Source organism: Drosophila innubila, assembly GCF_004354385.1.
Source record: "Drosophila innubila isolate TH190305 chromosome 2L unlocalized genomic scaffold, UK_Dinn_1.0 4_B_2L, whole genome shotgun sequence".
Lineage (NCBI taxonomy): Eukaryota > Metazoa > Arthropoda > Insecta > Diptera > Drosophilidae > Drosophila > Drosophila innubila.
In genome coordinates, this window is record NW_022995372.1 from 17,448,092 (window position 1) to 17,465,066 (window position 16,975).

General features: G+C 35.8%; 1 protein-coding gene across 1 annotated transcript; it reads left to right on the forward strand.

Moving 5' to 3' along the window:
- The first annotated feature begins 359 nt into the window (after window positions 1-359).
- LOC117781557 lies at window positions 360-16,738 on the forward strand. Its single transcript, XM_034618330.1, has 2 exons — window positions 360-1,020; window positions 16,623-16,738. Exons 1-2 carry the CDS (start codon window positions 371-373, stop codon window positions 16,633-16,635), a joined length of 663 nt encoding a protein of 220 aa, XP_034474221.1. The 5' UTR covers window positions 360-370; the 3' UTR covers window positions 16,636-16,738.
- Window positions 16,739-16,975: the final 237 nt, after the last annotated feature.

Genomic DNA, 16,975 nt, shown 5'->3' on the forward strand with positions numbered 1-16,975 from the left:
AGGAGAATTACAAAATTTGTTCACTTCAATTGCTTTTTATTTAATCTTGAATCTTGAACCTGTACAATTATTAATTTAAAATTTTATTTTGAATAATCCACTGTGTTTAAAAACCAAGCTGAAATGAAATTATGGATTGTGAAATTGATGAAATTTTTTTTTTCGAACTGCTCCCTGATTTGTAACGCAAATTCAAGAATTCATGATATGATTCGTATAAACGAAATGCAGCTACTCGTATTACCTACTTGAAACGTGTTTGAGCTCAGTGACATCGGCTCTCTTGATAAACTGTTTTGATAAGTTCTCTCTTGTTAAGTTTCGCAAAGACCCAACCAACTGGTTTCAGTTCATTGTTGAATCTTGCAACATGACGACTGTTATACGTGAATTGAAAGCGGATGATAAAGATGAATTCTGTCGGTTTCTGGGCGAAAACTTCTACGGCCATGAGCCTCTTTTGCAGACACCTGGAGATCATCAAAGGAGCCCCGATACGCCGGAAAAGAGGGAGGCTCGTCTGGCGATCATACAACAAGGTCTCTCTTTGGCTGCTGTCGACCACAACGATGGAGATCGCATTGTGGGCGTAGCATATGCCGAAATATTGCTACCCGGCGATTTAGAGGAGAGTTGGATGAAAGTCGCTGAGAAGAAACCAACGGCTTTTATTCAGCACGTTCATTATTTTATAACCGGCGTAGAGAAACGCTCCCAATTGTTTGAGCACTACAAAGTTAAAAAGGCTCTCTACTTAAATAATCTAACTGTGGATTCTTCAGTACGTTGTCAGGGACTAGGTCGACGTCTAGTAACCGCCTTGATGGATATGGGTCGCTCCAAGGGATTTCCCCTGCTGGCGACCTGCTGTACAAGTCTCTACTCGACACGCGTCATGTTATCCCTTGGAATGAGCTATGTCCACTCGGAGAACTATGTGGACTACAAGGATGAGGATGGCAATATGGTCATAAGACCCCCTGCACCACACACTGCGGTTAATGTCATGGCAATTAAATTGTAGGGAATTCATACATAAGTAGGGGCAAATAATATAAAAAAAAGTATTAATTAAAATATTACGGAAATCAACTAATTTAATAATATTAAAAATAAAATCCAAATACAGCCAGAAGGAATAAGTGAAATATCCATTTAAATTTTGGATTATTATAACAGTCCAAAAATAGTATGAATATAAAATTGAATATCGTGGCAATTTAAGAGCAATATGATTACAATTAATTTACAGGGTGTTCTTACTGTTTTAAGATAACTGAAATAAAATACAGAATGTTAAAAAAAATTACTTCGTGATCCTATCAGTTAATTTTCAATTCCACACGATATACAAATATGGAGACATGTGGGACAGATTGCCAAGCTCAAGGTTAAATACTCGCAAGCTTTTTTGATAAGCTCTCTCGCAAAGCTAATATTAAAAGCTCGAGTGATAGCGAGATTGTGAGTGCTCTCATTTGGTTTCTGTTGCCCAGCGATAATATAGGGTTGAGCTGGAGGATCCCGAAGAATGGAAAACATTATTATATGATCGTTGTATCATTAAAGAACCAGTCTAGCAGTCTTATTCAAAAGGTCAACATATGAACATGAAATATACAAAGAGTATAGAGTATAATTTCTCGACGAATTTTCATGGAATTGCTATGTTTAAGCAAATATTTTTAATCAAAAAAAAAGTCTATGGAAATAGGAACTAGGTATATAATAGCCTCGATTGTAGTGTTCTTACTTGTTTCATTTTCAACGAGCAACAAAGTGAAGCAAAAATATAAATGAGTCCATTATATTGCATAAAAAAAAATATTTATAAATTAGCCCAAGAATTAAGAATATCATGCTCAGTTTATTGTATGCCAAATCGATGATTGACGTCCAATTTTTACAGAACTTATATTTCCAGATACATTGAAAATTAAAAAAATGAAAAATACAATTTTAAATTCGTTTTTCAGCTTAGATATTTTTACATTAATTTAATTAAATATGTTTTCACATATGGGTGGTATATATGTGCTCACATGCAAAATGCAGGTCATTAGTGAAAAGATTCCGCTTAGCGGCACTCTTGTTTCCCTTTCTCCTTTTCTCTCTCTATCTCTATCCTATTTTCAGTCTCTTTTTGTCCTGTGTAAGCCCTTTCATGTCAGACGCATGCACTCATTTACCCTTTGATAATAGGAATGTGGTGCAGTTGCACCCCCTTTCCCTTCACTTTCCCTTCTCACTGCGTTCAACCTTGACCAACCCATTGTCAACTTTGTAGTCCGTTTGTTTTCTTTTGAAAATATTTATGGATTCCGCTTACATCATCTTGCGACAGGGCGGGATGGGGGACTCAGTTCTTTTTCCCCCATTGTCTGACTTTAAAGTGAGTCAGTTTTTTATTTTCAATTTTATTTTTATTGATTTACTTTTATTCATTTGATTCGGCACGTTTATGGCAATTTAATTGGATTAAAAAGCTATAAAAGCGCTTTAAAAATTATTTGACATTGGGATTTGTTTTTGGTTAATTATTTTAAATTATTGACATTTAATTTGTTGCGTCATTTGGTAAGGCTTACGTGTGGAGTGGCCTTTAAAAAGGTTTCCCATAAAGCAGCCAAACGACTGACGACGATTATACGATGAGTGTAAAAAATTAAACTTTATTGAAATCGATTCGCGTAGCACAAAAGTTGTTGCCATTTTCATTGAGTTTAATTTTCGATTTTTATTCTCGTGTTGATGACAACACACAGAACAGAACAGAACAGAACAGAACAGAAGAGACAAGAACGGAAGAGGCCTGTAGCACTTTTCCAAGTGGCAGGAGGGACACACTACGTGACCCGCTTAACAAATTGACGCGTGTCCGACCCCAATCCCAATCCTAGATACGAGTACGATACGATACCCCCGACAACAACAACAACAACACTACCAACACCACCCATCGATCGTCATTCAGTTTGGCCCCAGTTTAAACTGCTCTTTATAGTTATTGCAGTTTTATCTCTAGACCATTTCAAAAGTCACTTTTGCTCTTTTAATTAAAACCAAATGCATTTCATTTCACTTCACTTCATTTCACTCCACGTGGATTTGGGGCGTGTCTCGTTGACCTTGTCGCGTTTTTCTATTTCCATTTTCATTATTTCCCACGCTACCCTATCATTTCTTTCATTCACTTCAATATTCATAAGCATTTTTTCCATCGAAATTTTCACGCTCATTTCATTTGGTCAACAGTTTCGTCATATTTGTCAAAGTTTTTAAGCCACCAATTAGCATGATCTGAAGGTTAAGTTTAGGGGACTACAAACACATGAAGTTATTGGTGAATAGAGCTCATTGGCTGGAAAGGTATTCGGATTAGCTACTCATATACATATCTCAAAAATTGCCTTGTTTTGATGTCATCCACTGAAGCACTGTTAATCAATTTATTAGTCTTTACATAAATATATAAAAGATTAATCAAGCATAATAATTTATTAATCTTATAAATTATCGTAAAACTGAAAAGAAAATTACGCAACATATAGATTTATAATCTGAAAGGTATATATTACTGTTAAGCTTAGTTTACGTATATGCTCCCTCTTTATTTTATTTATTTTTTATTTTTCGATATAGTCGCAATATTTTGAAAAGTTTTTATCAGAACTTTTGCTCAACTTTCCTTCAGATCGCAGCTGGGCTTTTAATTGCTTATCTAAAAGATAAACAAGTCAATCTTCTGGAATATTAACTACCATGCAAACAAATTCATTCCATTTATTGCAATGTTGGAGCCAAGACTTAAAACTTATTCTGAAATTATTAGCCCGACCACATTTTTACTATAGATCCGGTAAAAAAAAAAATAATATTACATAGACCTTTTCCTTTTTAATTTTTACTATCTATAACTATATTTTTGATGAATTTTAAAACATTAGGAAATCAACAATAACAAATTATCTTATGTTATAGATTTTTATTTTAATAAATATAGATTTTTTTATATAAAACAAACAATTGTCTCCCCATAACACCCCATTTAGAGGAAAATACAGGGTATAAAGGGACGTCTTGACAAAGTCTGCACCCACGAGTTTTACACATAATTAAATTGACATTAGACGTCGTTTAACTTATCTAATTCAGTTTAATGACCATAAACGTGCGTTGTGGGTTTACCGTTCATTCCTCCGGGTGGCAATTTCAAGGGCCCAGTCAAAATTGAATTTAGATAAAGCTTTCGATGCTACTTGAAATGACAACAGAAACTTGCAACCTTGCCAAGCGACGTGGGCCAGACAAAGTGAATTAAAAGTTCGCTTCAAGTTGTAACAATTATTATATTTTTATTTATTGGGTTAAGCTTTTTAGTGGGTTAAGCTTACCTGGCATTGGTTTTTTTTTTTAATGATCAAAGAATATTTGCAAATTTGTTTCATTCATTTTTTTAAATAAATTTCTGTTGCTCTTGCGGCAGTGGCGGCGCCCCACGCACACGCATGCAACATGGGGCACTCACACAAACATACACACACAAGCGTAAACGAGACTGTTGCACGAATGTAACACACTAATTGGCAGCCTCACTCACACACGTAAATATATACAGACACACACACACACACGCACCGACTCGCGAATACGTAAAATGAAGACGAAGACGTCGACGACGACGACGACGACGAAGTTGACGCTGACGCTGGACGATGAAAACGCCGCCAATTTCAATTGCGCGACACGTTACTCCAGCAAAAGTTTCGCAACGACTACCGTAAGCCGACAACTGGCGCTGCCCCAACGAGCGCCGCAATGTCATCCACACACACACACAGGCACACACACAGACACTTGCATACTTTATACATGCGAGCCGAATGGACGTAGAACATTTTGCCATTTCCTTGTGACGTTTCCTGCTGCCTAAAGAGAGTGAGAGAGAGAGAGAGAGAGCGAGAGAGCGAGAGAGCGACAAACTCATGTAATATTGTATGTGTGTGCGTAGGTGCCGAACAGCGAGGGAGTTAACGGACATGCACCTGTGTGTGGACTGCGACTCTTTTTACCGTTGCTTAACTCAACAGCAGCGCGCAACTCAACGAAGGCTGCAGAGAGAGAGTAAAAGAGAGCCAATGTTGTTGCAAGTGGAATGTATGTGGATTGCATGCTCGTGCTGTGGATGCCAAGTGAGAGTGAGAGAGTGCACTGCAGGTGCCAGTGCACAGGTAGCTTTTGTCCATTGTTGATATTTATTACAATGTTTATATTTTTAATATCACAAAAAATATTATTAATATTACCAAATATTTATCAAATTTTAATTTTAATTTTTTAATAATTTGTAAGGCTTTTCAACACATATCTTATACATTTTTCTACCTGCGACATTAAATATTTAATATTATTGATTACATTTAGCGCCCCCACACAAAAACAAACAACTTAACGTTACATTGTATTAACTTCAAATTGAGCGCAGCAGCCAAAGAGAGCGCACTTTGCTCTCTTTGTGGTGGTTGCTCTTTATGCTCGCCCTTCTGCTACGTTCCAATGCCAAATCGTTGCGTATAAGACGGAATGTTTTGGCATGTGGCACATTGGCTGCCACAAAGAGAGCCATAACGAAGAGAGCACCGCTTAGTCAGCTGCCTGTTGATAAGCATTTAACGGTAAGCGTTATTTTAAACTGGGGAGGGGAGTCGTGTAAGATACCTAAAGATATTATATGGAAAAAATATTTAAAATTACAAATTAATTCTGTTCTTTATTTATAAATATGACAAATAATTTCAATTAAGTTAAGTGATTTACTCTTAAACATTTCCGTTATTTTCCAACATCTAATAAAAATAACTAGCAAATTGTACATACATATAGTAAACTGTCCACCTTCCTCAGCAATTAGGGCCAACTGGTTCTGTCTGGGTCGATCCCCGTCCCCTTCACAGAGATAACTGTGCACACATTCGGGTAATCCCCGTCGACGTAGTTGCCAAACATTCAATCAAAAGCTGTCAAAAGTTGCAGCGCCAAAAAGCTTAGGAACTTGAAATTCCAAGACAAACACAAAAGTTTTCAAATTTATTTTACAAAAGAAAAACAATAACAAAAATGCATATCAATACGTTGACTTAATAAAAAGACTGAAATATGATCAATGAAAAATTGAAAAACGTATAATAAATAATAACAAATAGAAAAGAGAGAGGGAGAGAGAAAACAACAGTATGTTAAGTGGTTTAAAATCGACCAAGTTATTTATCTTTGCTCCATTTATGTTTGTTCAATTTAACGATTTGATAACTTTGCATGAGATTTGTAATCATTCATTTACATGCATATATCAATTATCGGATGGAAGAGTCTGTAAAATATTATTAGTGGAAACTTTAATAAATAATAAGTGTTTTAAAGTTGTCAGTTCTGATAAATTTTCCTACTATTTATTTAATCTAGATATATGTGTTGATGATCTTTCTTAAATAAATATTTCTTTAACGTTAGCAGCTGAAACGATCTTGGCATAATTGTTGACCTTAAGTTCAAGGAATTCAAATGTCTGGTTGCTGTATTCGGATTGGATTTTATGTGAATCCCAAAACAATTGGTCGGAATGATTTGTAAAAAGGCCCGTATTCAAACACCTACGGCGAATCCGAATTCGAACCCGAACCCAAAACACGACCCTGGGACTAAGACTGAGACTAGGCTTAAAAGCCGTGACTTGACAAAAAAATGTACCACAGTCAGCGGACTGGCCGTGCCACATCAAAGTGCCACATGTGACTAACAAGAACGGAATATGAAGAAAAGGCAACAAAATTCTCAAGAGCTCAGATCTGATATGCGTGTGTGTAGGTGTGGGAGGTGGCAGTCTTAAAGTCAAGACATCAAAGTGTTTTCTGACATTTATGAAGAAATGCGCTAGGCCAAAAGTGTTAGGAAATCAATAAACGAAAAATAAAAGAAATATAAATGTGGAAAAAAAACTGAAAAGAAAAGTAAAGAAAATAGAAAATAGAAAATGCGGCACTGCCAACTGATGTGGCAAACTATTTTACACCTGAGCTGTCACCCTGTCAAAAAGGCCTGAAAGCAAAACACAAAAAGTAGAAAAAGAAAATCAAAAACAAAACAAATAGAAAAGCGCTTAAAGTCATGAAGGAGAACAAAGCGAGCATACTATATATCATGGGCCTCGTTGAGTAGGCAGCCTAATGAAGATATTAGGGGACTGTCGACGGTACGGGTTAGGCAATAGGTTCTCTAATAACCTGACAACCCTGACAGCTATAATAAGGCAAGCTGTCATAAGCTGTTTCCAGAGTCAGAGCCAGACAATTGAGCGGATTGTACCTCAACTTGCAATGCACTATTTAAACTTTTCACCACATTGCACCTGAGACACATTCCTGTCTGAGATTGTTTAGCCGGTGGTGCGGGTGGTGCAGGTGGTGCGGGTGGTGCAGCTGGTGGGAGAAACTACTAAACTTATCGTTAAACTATGCAAAAATATCCGTCAATATTTCAATCAAAACTGACGCAGTGTGTGAGGGTTTCTTTTGTGTACACGGAAGTTAAACGGCAACTGTAATTCAGACTGAAGGCATTCAGCCTATCGAGGGTCATTCAAAAAGTAACTAAAAAATTGTACTTAATTTATACTTCGGTTTGAACTATCAATGACTTGAACTAATGTAGACCTTTTTTTACGCCATTTTATTTATTTTAAATAAGAAAAGACCTAAAAGGGGTCAATGATTAGGCAATTTTTAAGATCTTCATTCTTATTAAAATTCCTACTTAAATTGCTTGACTAAGCACTTTTTCACTGTCATATTTTAAATTATTTGAAAAAAAAAGGCAGCAGCGCAACATAATAATGCATATTTTTTCATTAACAAAAAGATAAATAATTAAAATATCTTTTAAATTCCAACTTGTATTCATTTGTTGATAACCCTCTTACAAGTGTTATTCTCAAAGAAAATATATTCTTCAAAAATATATTCTTCTCCATTCAATATTTATTTTATCTGTATTTAAGAATAATTGACTTACAAAAGAAATTTTTTTTCTTAATCTATTTTCTTTTCTAATCATAATGAATTCCATATTCATAATTTATTTCTTATTTTCTACCGGGCCGGTAAACATCATCATCATCATTCAAATTGTATGCATTTTATGCCAAAGTATCTCTTAAATAAATATCCACAACCCTAGGTACTCCCCTCTTTAAACGGGTTGCCTTTAAAGCCGTACAGCCGCAACATGCCACTCTCACCCAAAAAAAAAAGAATATCCAATAGCAACAAGAAGAAAAACTCTTGCCAAGTTGTCAGCTGCCAGGTAGGCGCCAGACTCAGAGAACAACCAGGTAACCACTCCATTCCACAGCAATTCTTCCCGCTCCCTTACTCTTCACCCATTATCCCTACGCCTAGGGCCATGTCAAGCGACTTGCCAATAGCATGTGGAGCCAAAAGGTGCCAGGGAAACGAAATTCAAAGGCTGCCAATTGCCAATTGAAGCCGTAAAGTATGCTAAGCAATTTGATTCGCAACGTGAGCTGTGTGTATGTGTGCGTTGCGTATGTGTGAGTGTGTGTGTATGAGAAAGACATTTATTTTTGTTTTTTTTTTTTACCAAATTGTGAAGGTTGAGTAGGGGTGCAGAAGGCGAGAGGGAGGGTTCTCCAGAGCAGCGCCTGGCACCTGACGCCTGTCGTCTGTCGCCTCGTAAACAGGAACTATACCTGCACCTGCTGCATATCGAGTGGCTTTCATAAGTCGCACAGTTCTGATTTGAAGTTTTTGTTATTGGGCTAGTCACCATAAGCTACTCCTTAAATACCCTTTAAAAGCGATAGTAATTTGTTTAATGAAACCCAAATGGAATACTTTTGCTACGATAAGAAAAACATTAGCAGTGGTTTTTATATATTTGTTGTCTTGAATATCTTAAAGTGTTATTTATATGAATTAAAGAATTAATCAATTTATATTAAAATATTAAGGTAATATTAATTAGAATAACTTAATGCTATTTTTTACATCTATAAAATTGCATCGACATTCTTAATTAAATAAGAGTTATTTAATACTTAAACGAAAATGTTTTTTTAACCCTATCTTTTGAAATAAAATTAATAGAAAGATAACACTTTATTTTTGTTTATATTGAAATAATTAAAAACACGTGTTTATTTCAAAACATTTGAATAAAAATTGAAAATTGGTTTTTTTTTTTAAAAACAAAAAATTTAAAGGAAACATATATAATTGTTAAATCGAAATTTTAATTTCAAAAGCTATACTAGATTCGGTCTCTGATTATGACAAGAGTATTTTATATTTATAAAATTTCTATTGCCTACTTTCGATTTACTCTGATTTGATATTCCTGTTCTTCCATTTCTGAATTTTAATTTCTTATCAAATTTACGTACGAAATATCGGATATATCTTATCAATCAGCTCCCAATGCAGTTCGCTTTAGGCTCTTTATATGTTTTGTTTTTCCGAGAATTAATTTTTTTCTGCTTCTTCTGCTTCTTCCAGTCAGTATGGTAGAAAGTGTTAAGGGATATCTCGAGAGTCAAGTACATTTGTATTTCATGAATGTTTTGTTTCTTGTTGTTGTATTTCCATTTCCGGCATACGTCCAGGCGTAAAGCTAATCAAAATGTCCAACACACACTTCACACTCTCACACACACACACACACACACAAATGTGTACACACACTCGAATTGAATGCGTTTCAAGTGCAAAACTTTGCCCCCTTTGCGAGTGGCTCTCTTATGCTCATGGAGAGGCACACAGAGAACGATTCATATCGACTTCCGTGCCTGTATATGTGCGTGTCTGTGTGTGAATCAAAGACACTTCATTTTGGGGGCCTATTGGACGTCGGTCAAGCGGAAGTGCCGACTGACAGTTTTTTTCCCATTATTATTAATATTTGATTCCGCGTTATTAGCCCCATTATCCGAACTCTCCAACTGGCCAAGCCAACATCTCTGCCATCCTCACCCCGCATTTTCATTGCCTCTCCTCAACTGCTCTGCGCTCCATTATGACACGTAGCTTTATGCAGCTTCCGGCAGTTTCCGTTTCCGCAAGCGAAAATGTTTGATAAATTGCAAAACCAATGAGGGGGGTTACATTTATCGAAGAATGGGAGAAGGAGGAAAGAGTGTGAGAGTTGCAGCTAGAGATGGGTATCAAAATTCTACATATACAGGAAATCAATATACTCGTATAAATAAGTAAAAATCCTAGTAAGCTATGTGACCATAACAAGAAACTTTTTAAAAGGATTGACTTCGGGTTTCGTTAAAATTGTTTCTTTTAAATTAATTTGTTGGGCTTGGAAATATTTGTTGCAAAAATTAATTGGGATTTTTTTTATGATACAATGATAATCTAAAAAATATTTTAGCCATTGTCAGTATCGATACTTCTTTACTTTGCAATACTCATCACTAGTTGCAGCTGCTTCCGCTGTTGAGCTGCTGCACATGCAGATAATGGAAAGTGTGTTTGCAATTTTTGGCTAAAGTAAACAATATGTTAATAGCAAAAGCTACTTCCATCATATCATAGGTGTCTTCAAGGGATGATGAGTGGGGATGGTAACTGTTTTTTGAAGATTACAGCCAAGATTTATGATAGAGTTTCGTCTATGCTGGCTTAATGGCAGTTTTATGATTGCCTTTCCATCGCTTGATTGATAGATGAGACCCTCAGTTGCATGCCACACTGCAGCAAGGTGCAAGCAACTTTCGAGCAATTGGTCTCAGCTGTTGTCAAATTTGTCACAAGGCACTCGGAAACTTGGAGAGCAACTTACACATGTAATAGAATACATCAGACGAGACTTTTCTTCCTGCCTCCATCCTTTCCCCGCCCAGTCGGCTAAGTGCAACTGTAAACCAATCCATCAAAGGGGGCATGCAGCAAACAACTACTCGAATTACCAACAATAACAACAACTAGTTAGATACACAGACTCCTCTGCCACATATGCAACACGCACAATCTTAAATCCCAAATTCACCCCCTTTTCGATAGACATCCTTTTTCCCTTTCTCTTTTCCTGTCCGTTTTCTCTTCTCTCTCCCCTTCGCTTGATGTGGCGTGTCGTCTTTGGGCGTCTCCGCTGCTTCTATGAGATCTGTTGCAGATGTTTGCATTTATTTTGTAATTACTGTCACGCAATGCGACCATCAAATCAAATAAAACAAATTCCCGTTGAGTGAAAGTGAAGCGAAACTCAAGTTTCCACACAACGGTTTCAAGTTTTTACCCAAAAACTTTGCACCCCCGTGTTTAATTAGTGAATATTGCTTCAATTTACTGAAAACTTGAACGAATGAATTTGAATGAAACTGAATACTCAATGAATAATCATTGAATAAAACTCTGACCCAGTTTTACAATTGGGAAAATACATTGCCAAATATAAAGAATAATTGTTGTACATATCTTAAGTGACTTAAAAGCAAATTTTTTAAATACTTGTGGTGAAAGTGTGTTGAAAAATACATTTTGCGTTCTCAAAATAAGCTTAAAACTCGTTTTTATAATACAGTTTACATAAAATATACCAAATTTGGAATAAGTTATTTTTCCTAATTTTATTTTATTAAAGTATGTTTTTTCAACTTTTTAAAAAGACAGCCATTTAGTAGGCTGTCAATTTTATTTTAAAGACGGATTTTTATCATCAATACTTTTTCCAATAATACTTTTTGCGCTTGTCATTTATAAACTAATATGAATATATTTATAAACTAATATAAAAAAATCCAAAAATTTTCATAGTTTCATTAAGTTGTCTAAACTTGTTGACTAGTATAAGTAAGTAAACATTATCATATTTTTTTGATAAATAATAAGTATATTATTTAAGCTTATATGCAATGAACGCACTTAGCTCAAACTGTGTAAACAATTCGACACTTTCTTGAGACTAAATCAACAAATTTTGAAATTCTTTAAGCTCTCTCAGTGCTTGTCTCTTAAACAACTCGACAGAACGCAGACGCGGAAATCCTCTACCGAAAAGAAAAGAAATGAAGAACAAAAGTCTGGCATTTAAGACTAAACACGTCTGCCAATATTAATATATATTCTTTTTCATATATATACATATATTTTTTTTTTCAGCTTGGCAGTCGAAGAGCTTCCATTAATGTCAAACTGCGGCAATGTTGATGCTTTTTCCCCAATGCGAAACTCAACCCATTCGGCGGCAACTCTCAACTCTGTGGCATGGCAGTTTTTCAAAACTTTTCCCATCCTTCCATTCGCTTTTCCTGTCCCTTTTACTCACTCTAACTCAATCTAGCTTTCTCGTTCTTGTTGAGTGTAAAGTTCAATACGTTCGATGCTTTTTAGCGAACAATTTCAAATGCAACACAACGCGGCAAGGATATTTTTCACTTTGTGCCACGCCACGTCGAAGGAGGCTCCCGTCGAAAATTATATATGGAATTCACGGCCAGTGCCATTCGGCAGACTGCCACTTGTTGTTTGGGTTGGACCAGCTTCCACCATCCCACCGTTATACCCTTTGCTCTCCTGTCCCCCAACTCTGCTCTCCCTTTGAGTGTTGCCAATGTTAATCGAAGTTGTGTGCACGAAAGGAAGAAGCAAAATAAAAAAAAGACAGAGGAACTCGTCGCGTTATCTCACGTATATGGGCAGACATACAAACAAATTACATGTCAAGGGGGGAGGATTGGGCAGGGGGCAGGTCACAGAGTGCTGCTTAAGCGGCTTTATGTACAAAAATTGTAAATGGCATTTGTCTCTGGTGTGGCAAGTGCATAAGTATGTGTGTGTGTGTGTATGTGTGTGAATGTGTCTACATGCAGCTATTTCCGGTGTTATGGCGGCCAACGGAAGCGGCTGCCGTTTGTTTTTCTACTTCATATTCATTTTGTTTCTCCTCTCTTTTTCCTTCTTTTTCAATGTGCAAAACTGCTCGAAAAAGTTTATCAATATTGAAAAGTTTAGCGTGTATTTATTGTTGATGCCGCTCGAGCCGTGCCTGGATCACAGCCATAACAGTAAACTGGGTCCATAAATAAGTTATTAGTCAATGTCTTTTAGGTTTGTGTCGATGTTATTGCTCAGATGGCGCCTGAATTGCCCTTTATTGATGTCCCGAAGTTGATCGAAAGTGCGCTTAATAGACACCGTCAATTATATGTTGGTATTATGGGTCTATCAGAAATGAAAGTTAATAAACATTCACGCAACTCTTTAAATAATCAAATACACACAGAGATAAATACCCTAAAATTTAAATATTTTCATTTGGTTATAACTATTTTAATGTATGGTTTAGAGTTAAGTATTGTTCCCTTAACCAACTAAATGTTCAAAATTCGGAAATTAATAATTTATCCCATTGAAATTTACAACTAAACTTTTTCTGCATATATAAATTAAATCTTTCAAATTTTTTATGACTGTTTGAATTTTTGTTAACAATTTGTATTTCCATTTTAGTTTAACACGAGTCTCGCAGTAAAAAAATTCTTTGATTAACTTAAATTCAAACTAAACGTCATTAAAAAATAACGGCTGATCAAACAATTAAATTAATCTCTGACGTCTTCTAAAATCGCTGACGAGCGCAATATTTGACAAATAAAATTGGATAGCAGCTGTGTAGACTTAAAGAATGTTGTCAGTTCTTGAAGTAGTATAAAAGTGCTTTTGATTTAGTGACATTTATCATTCCCAAATTGATAATACTCGAGTTAAGATGAGAACTAAGACCTTTATGCTGAGCTGTGCTCTTTTGGCAATTCTAATTGTTAACCTGCCAATTGGCGAAGCTGTCAGCTGTGAGGAGGAACCGAATAACGTAAATTGCGTTGACTGTACTCTTCCTGAGAATGTCGATGAAGTTGACTGCTTGCCGGCAGAAACTACAACTGCTGCCGTTGATGATGATGATGATGATGATGATACAACTGAAACAACAACCGATACCGTTGATGATGATGAAAGTACAACTGAAACAAGAGGATGCCGTGGCGGACCTAGACGTGGACGAGGTGGACGAGGTGGCAGACGCGGTGGCAGATTTGGCCGTGGGGGCTGGGGCGGTAGACGCGGTGGACGCGGCGGTAGACGCGGTGGCCGAAGGGGCGGACCAATGAATCGAAGACGTCGTTGGTAAAAATATTTACAAATAAATAAATATATATTCAAACCCAAAGAAATTGAATAAAGCATATTAATTACAAAAATATTCTTTTTATTTATTCCCCATAATTCCATAAGCTTTTATACATAACATATCGCACAAAATAGGAAAAGCATTAAGTTGCACTAAAATTAAAATAAACAAAACATCAATTTAGAAAACAGATAGTTACTCAAAAGCCTGTTGTTTAAAATTGTTGAGATTTTTGAACTTACAAAGAAAGTTTCAAGAGAAAAGTATTAAAAAAAATGTGTTTGTTAACAATTAATTAATAAAATGAAAGTGTTTTCGAAATCTGATAGGATTTTTAAAAATTTTGGAGCTTAAAATTTTTGAAAGTATTTTAAAAAGTCACGAAATAAATACAAATAAAAGATAAGCAAGTTCGTCCATTGAAAATAAGTTTATAGTTGATTGGATCCTGAACAAAAAAGCTGCATTGAACAGTTTTTACCTATTTCAAAAAACCTTAAGTCAGCCCTCATTTATAAAATGAAATAAAATGCTCCACTTGCAACGATTCCTATCTATAAAATGGCCCAATCAGTCATCAAACATCAGTTAACAGACAGTCGAAATGTGAAATCAGAGTTCAAAGTCACAAACAATATCGAGATAATTAAGAGTGTGAGTGTTTGCTTTTGCATGGGAATGGTATATAAATTTTACGTCCTCAAGCGCAAAGTAAAAAACGAAAACAAAAATGAAGTGAAATTTTAATAAGCTAAATAAGGCGGCACGAGAAAAAGATGCCACCAGGTAAAAAGAGGCTAAAGAAAACAGCACGCAAAAGAGAGCAGCCACCAAAGATGGGAAGACTAAAGGAAAGAATGGGAGGCGGCATCACATCGCATAATGCAAAGCCCCAGACAAATATGTGAGCTCCAGTCTCTCTACACGTCTCCCCCTTTGTAGGAGAAGCGCGAGACAGCACCGAGATGTATGCTATGCTTTTCTTTATGCATATTTAAAATGCCACCCACCCAATAAGTATGCTACAAATAATAAGCGTAGTGAAGCGGCGCACATTATAAACCAGACCAGGGAAACATTATGCCTCAGACCATTTTAGCCCAGAGTCTACATGGAATTATGTGAAGCTTCTGCTGCCTCTGCTGCTGTTGTTGTTTTTGTTAATGGAGCAAAGCTCTGGCTGAGATGTTGTTGCTGTTGCTTTTGTTGCTGTTGGTATTATCCTGTGACTGTGATTGTCTGTGCTGTTTGTAGTTAAAATGAGCACAACAACAACAAGAATGGAAGCAACAACCACCAAAAAGAAGACACGACACGAAGCTCCATTAAATGCGCAGCAGAAGCTTAACAAAAATCAGAAGCAACACAAAGAGAATATGCTAAACGTTTGACGAGACTCACAAATATGCAAAAAAGATATAGACATCTAAACTAATAAGAATATTTATATTTAAAGAAAAACAGTAAAGAAATCTCGACACAATCCAGAAAAATTATAATGATTTTTCGACTAAATATAGGTGAGTCCACTGAAATGAGTTTTCATTTTAAGTAAACAATGAATTTATTTATTTATGAGTTCCTCAACTTATAAGAAACCTTTTCTTTGCAGCTGTAGAAAAATATAGATAAATACATTTTGTTTACATTTAAAGCAGCTATGAACTGAATACTTTAAATTGTCGGCATATGATTAAGCAAAAAAAAATATCAAATTAATTCAATTCAGCAAAAAATATCTTATTAATTGAATTATTTTTTATAAATCGCACATCTAACATTAAAGCAACTGGTACTTTTTGATTATTTTCTTAGAGTTTTAAATCTCGTTATTCTTTTTCTTAAATTATTTATTTTATTTTTTGTTATTTATGGAGTGGAATGTAATTATTGGTATTGCAACTTTAATAATATTATTCGAATTAATCGATAAGCATTTTAGATACAAATTTTTTAGATATGACTTTAACTGTCTGAGACGGACAATTAAAGTAAATTAACCAATCTTTCACCTGCACGGCTTCGCATTAAAATCGAAATCAATGATATTTGAAATACGTATATCCGTCAGTAAAACCTACAAATTAAATATCCCCCAAGCTTGTAATTTTCCCCTAACGTTCCCCAAATTTCTCTCAGATTTAGCCACAAAGTGTTGTCTAATGATGTGTTGCGCCCCCATTTTCTGGGTTCTGTGTGTCTCTTTGTTGTGCACACCCCATGAAAGGTGTCAAAAATTGAAAAAATAAAAAACGAAAAGGCATAAAAGCAAATGCCAAATTAAAGCTGTGTGGTTTAGTACAAGTGATTCTACAAAGAGGACAAATAAAAGTATGACAAGAAAGAGTGGGATAGAAAGAATTACAAAAAAAACATGACATAAAAAACTCTAAAGCGAAAAACACTTTCAGCCCCTTGCTTTAGATGCAAACTCTCTGGGAAAAAGATAGAGCACAGCGGCCTGGGCTGGGTTATTGAACTGCCTGGATGGATCTCTGGATGAAACACTAAAAAGTTCTACCTTATCGAAATGACAAACAAATTTTAATCAACACAAAACATGGCACAGCTGTAATGCGTTCCTGCTGCCTGCTGATGACATCCTTTACACTCTGTGGCAGGATACGATCCGCACATCACGTCGATTTTAAGCACATTGATTAGAAGTGCCAGGAGGGGGACTCAAAATCGGGGATTGAGAGCAGAAAACTGAAGGCTGAGCGGTACGTCCACCGGATAATAATAGCTGCTGTTCATGATGCCA

Bases quoted from the DNA above. Each gene is read 5' to 3' on its own strand.
- LOC117781557 (XM_034618330.1), top strand. From the start codon at position 371: ATGACGACTGTTATACGTGAATTGAAAGCGGATGATAAAGATGAATTC.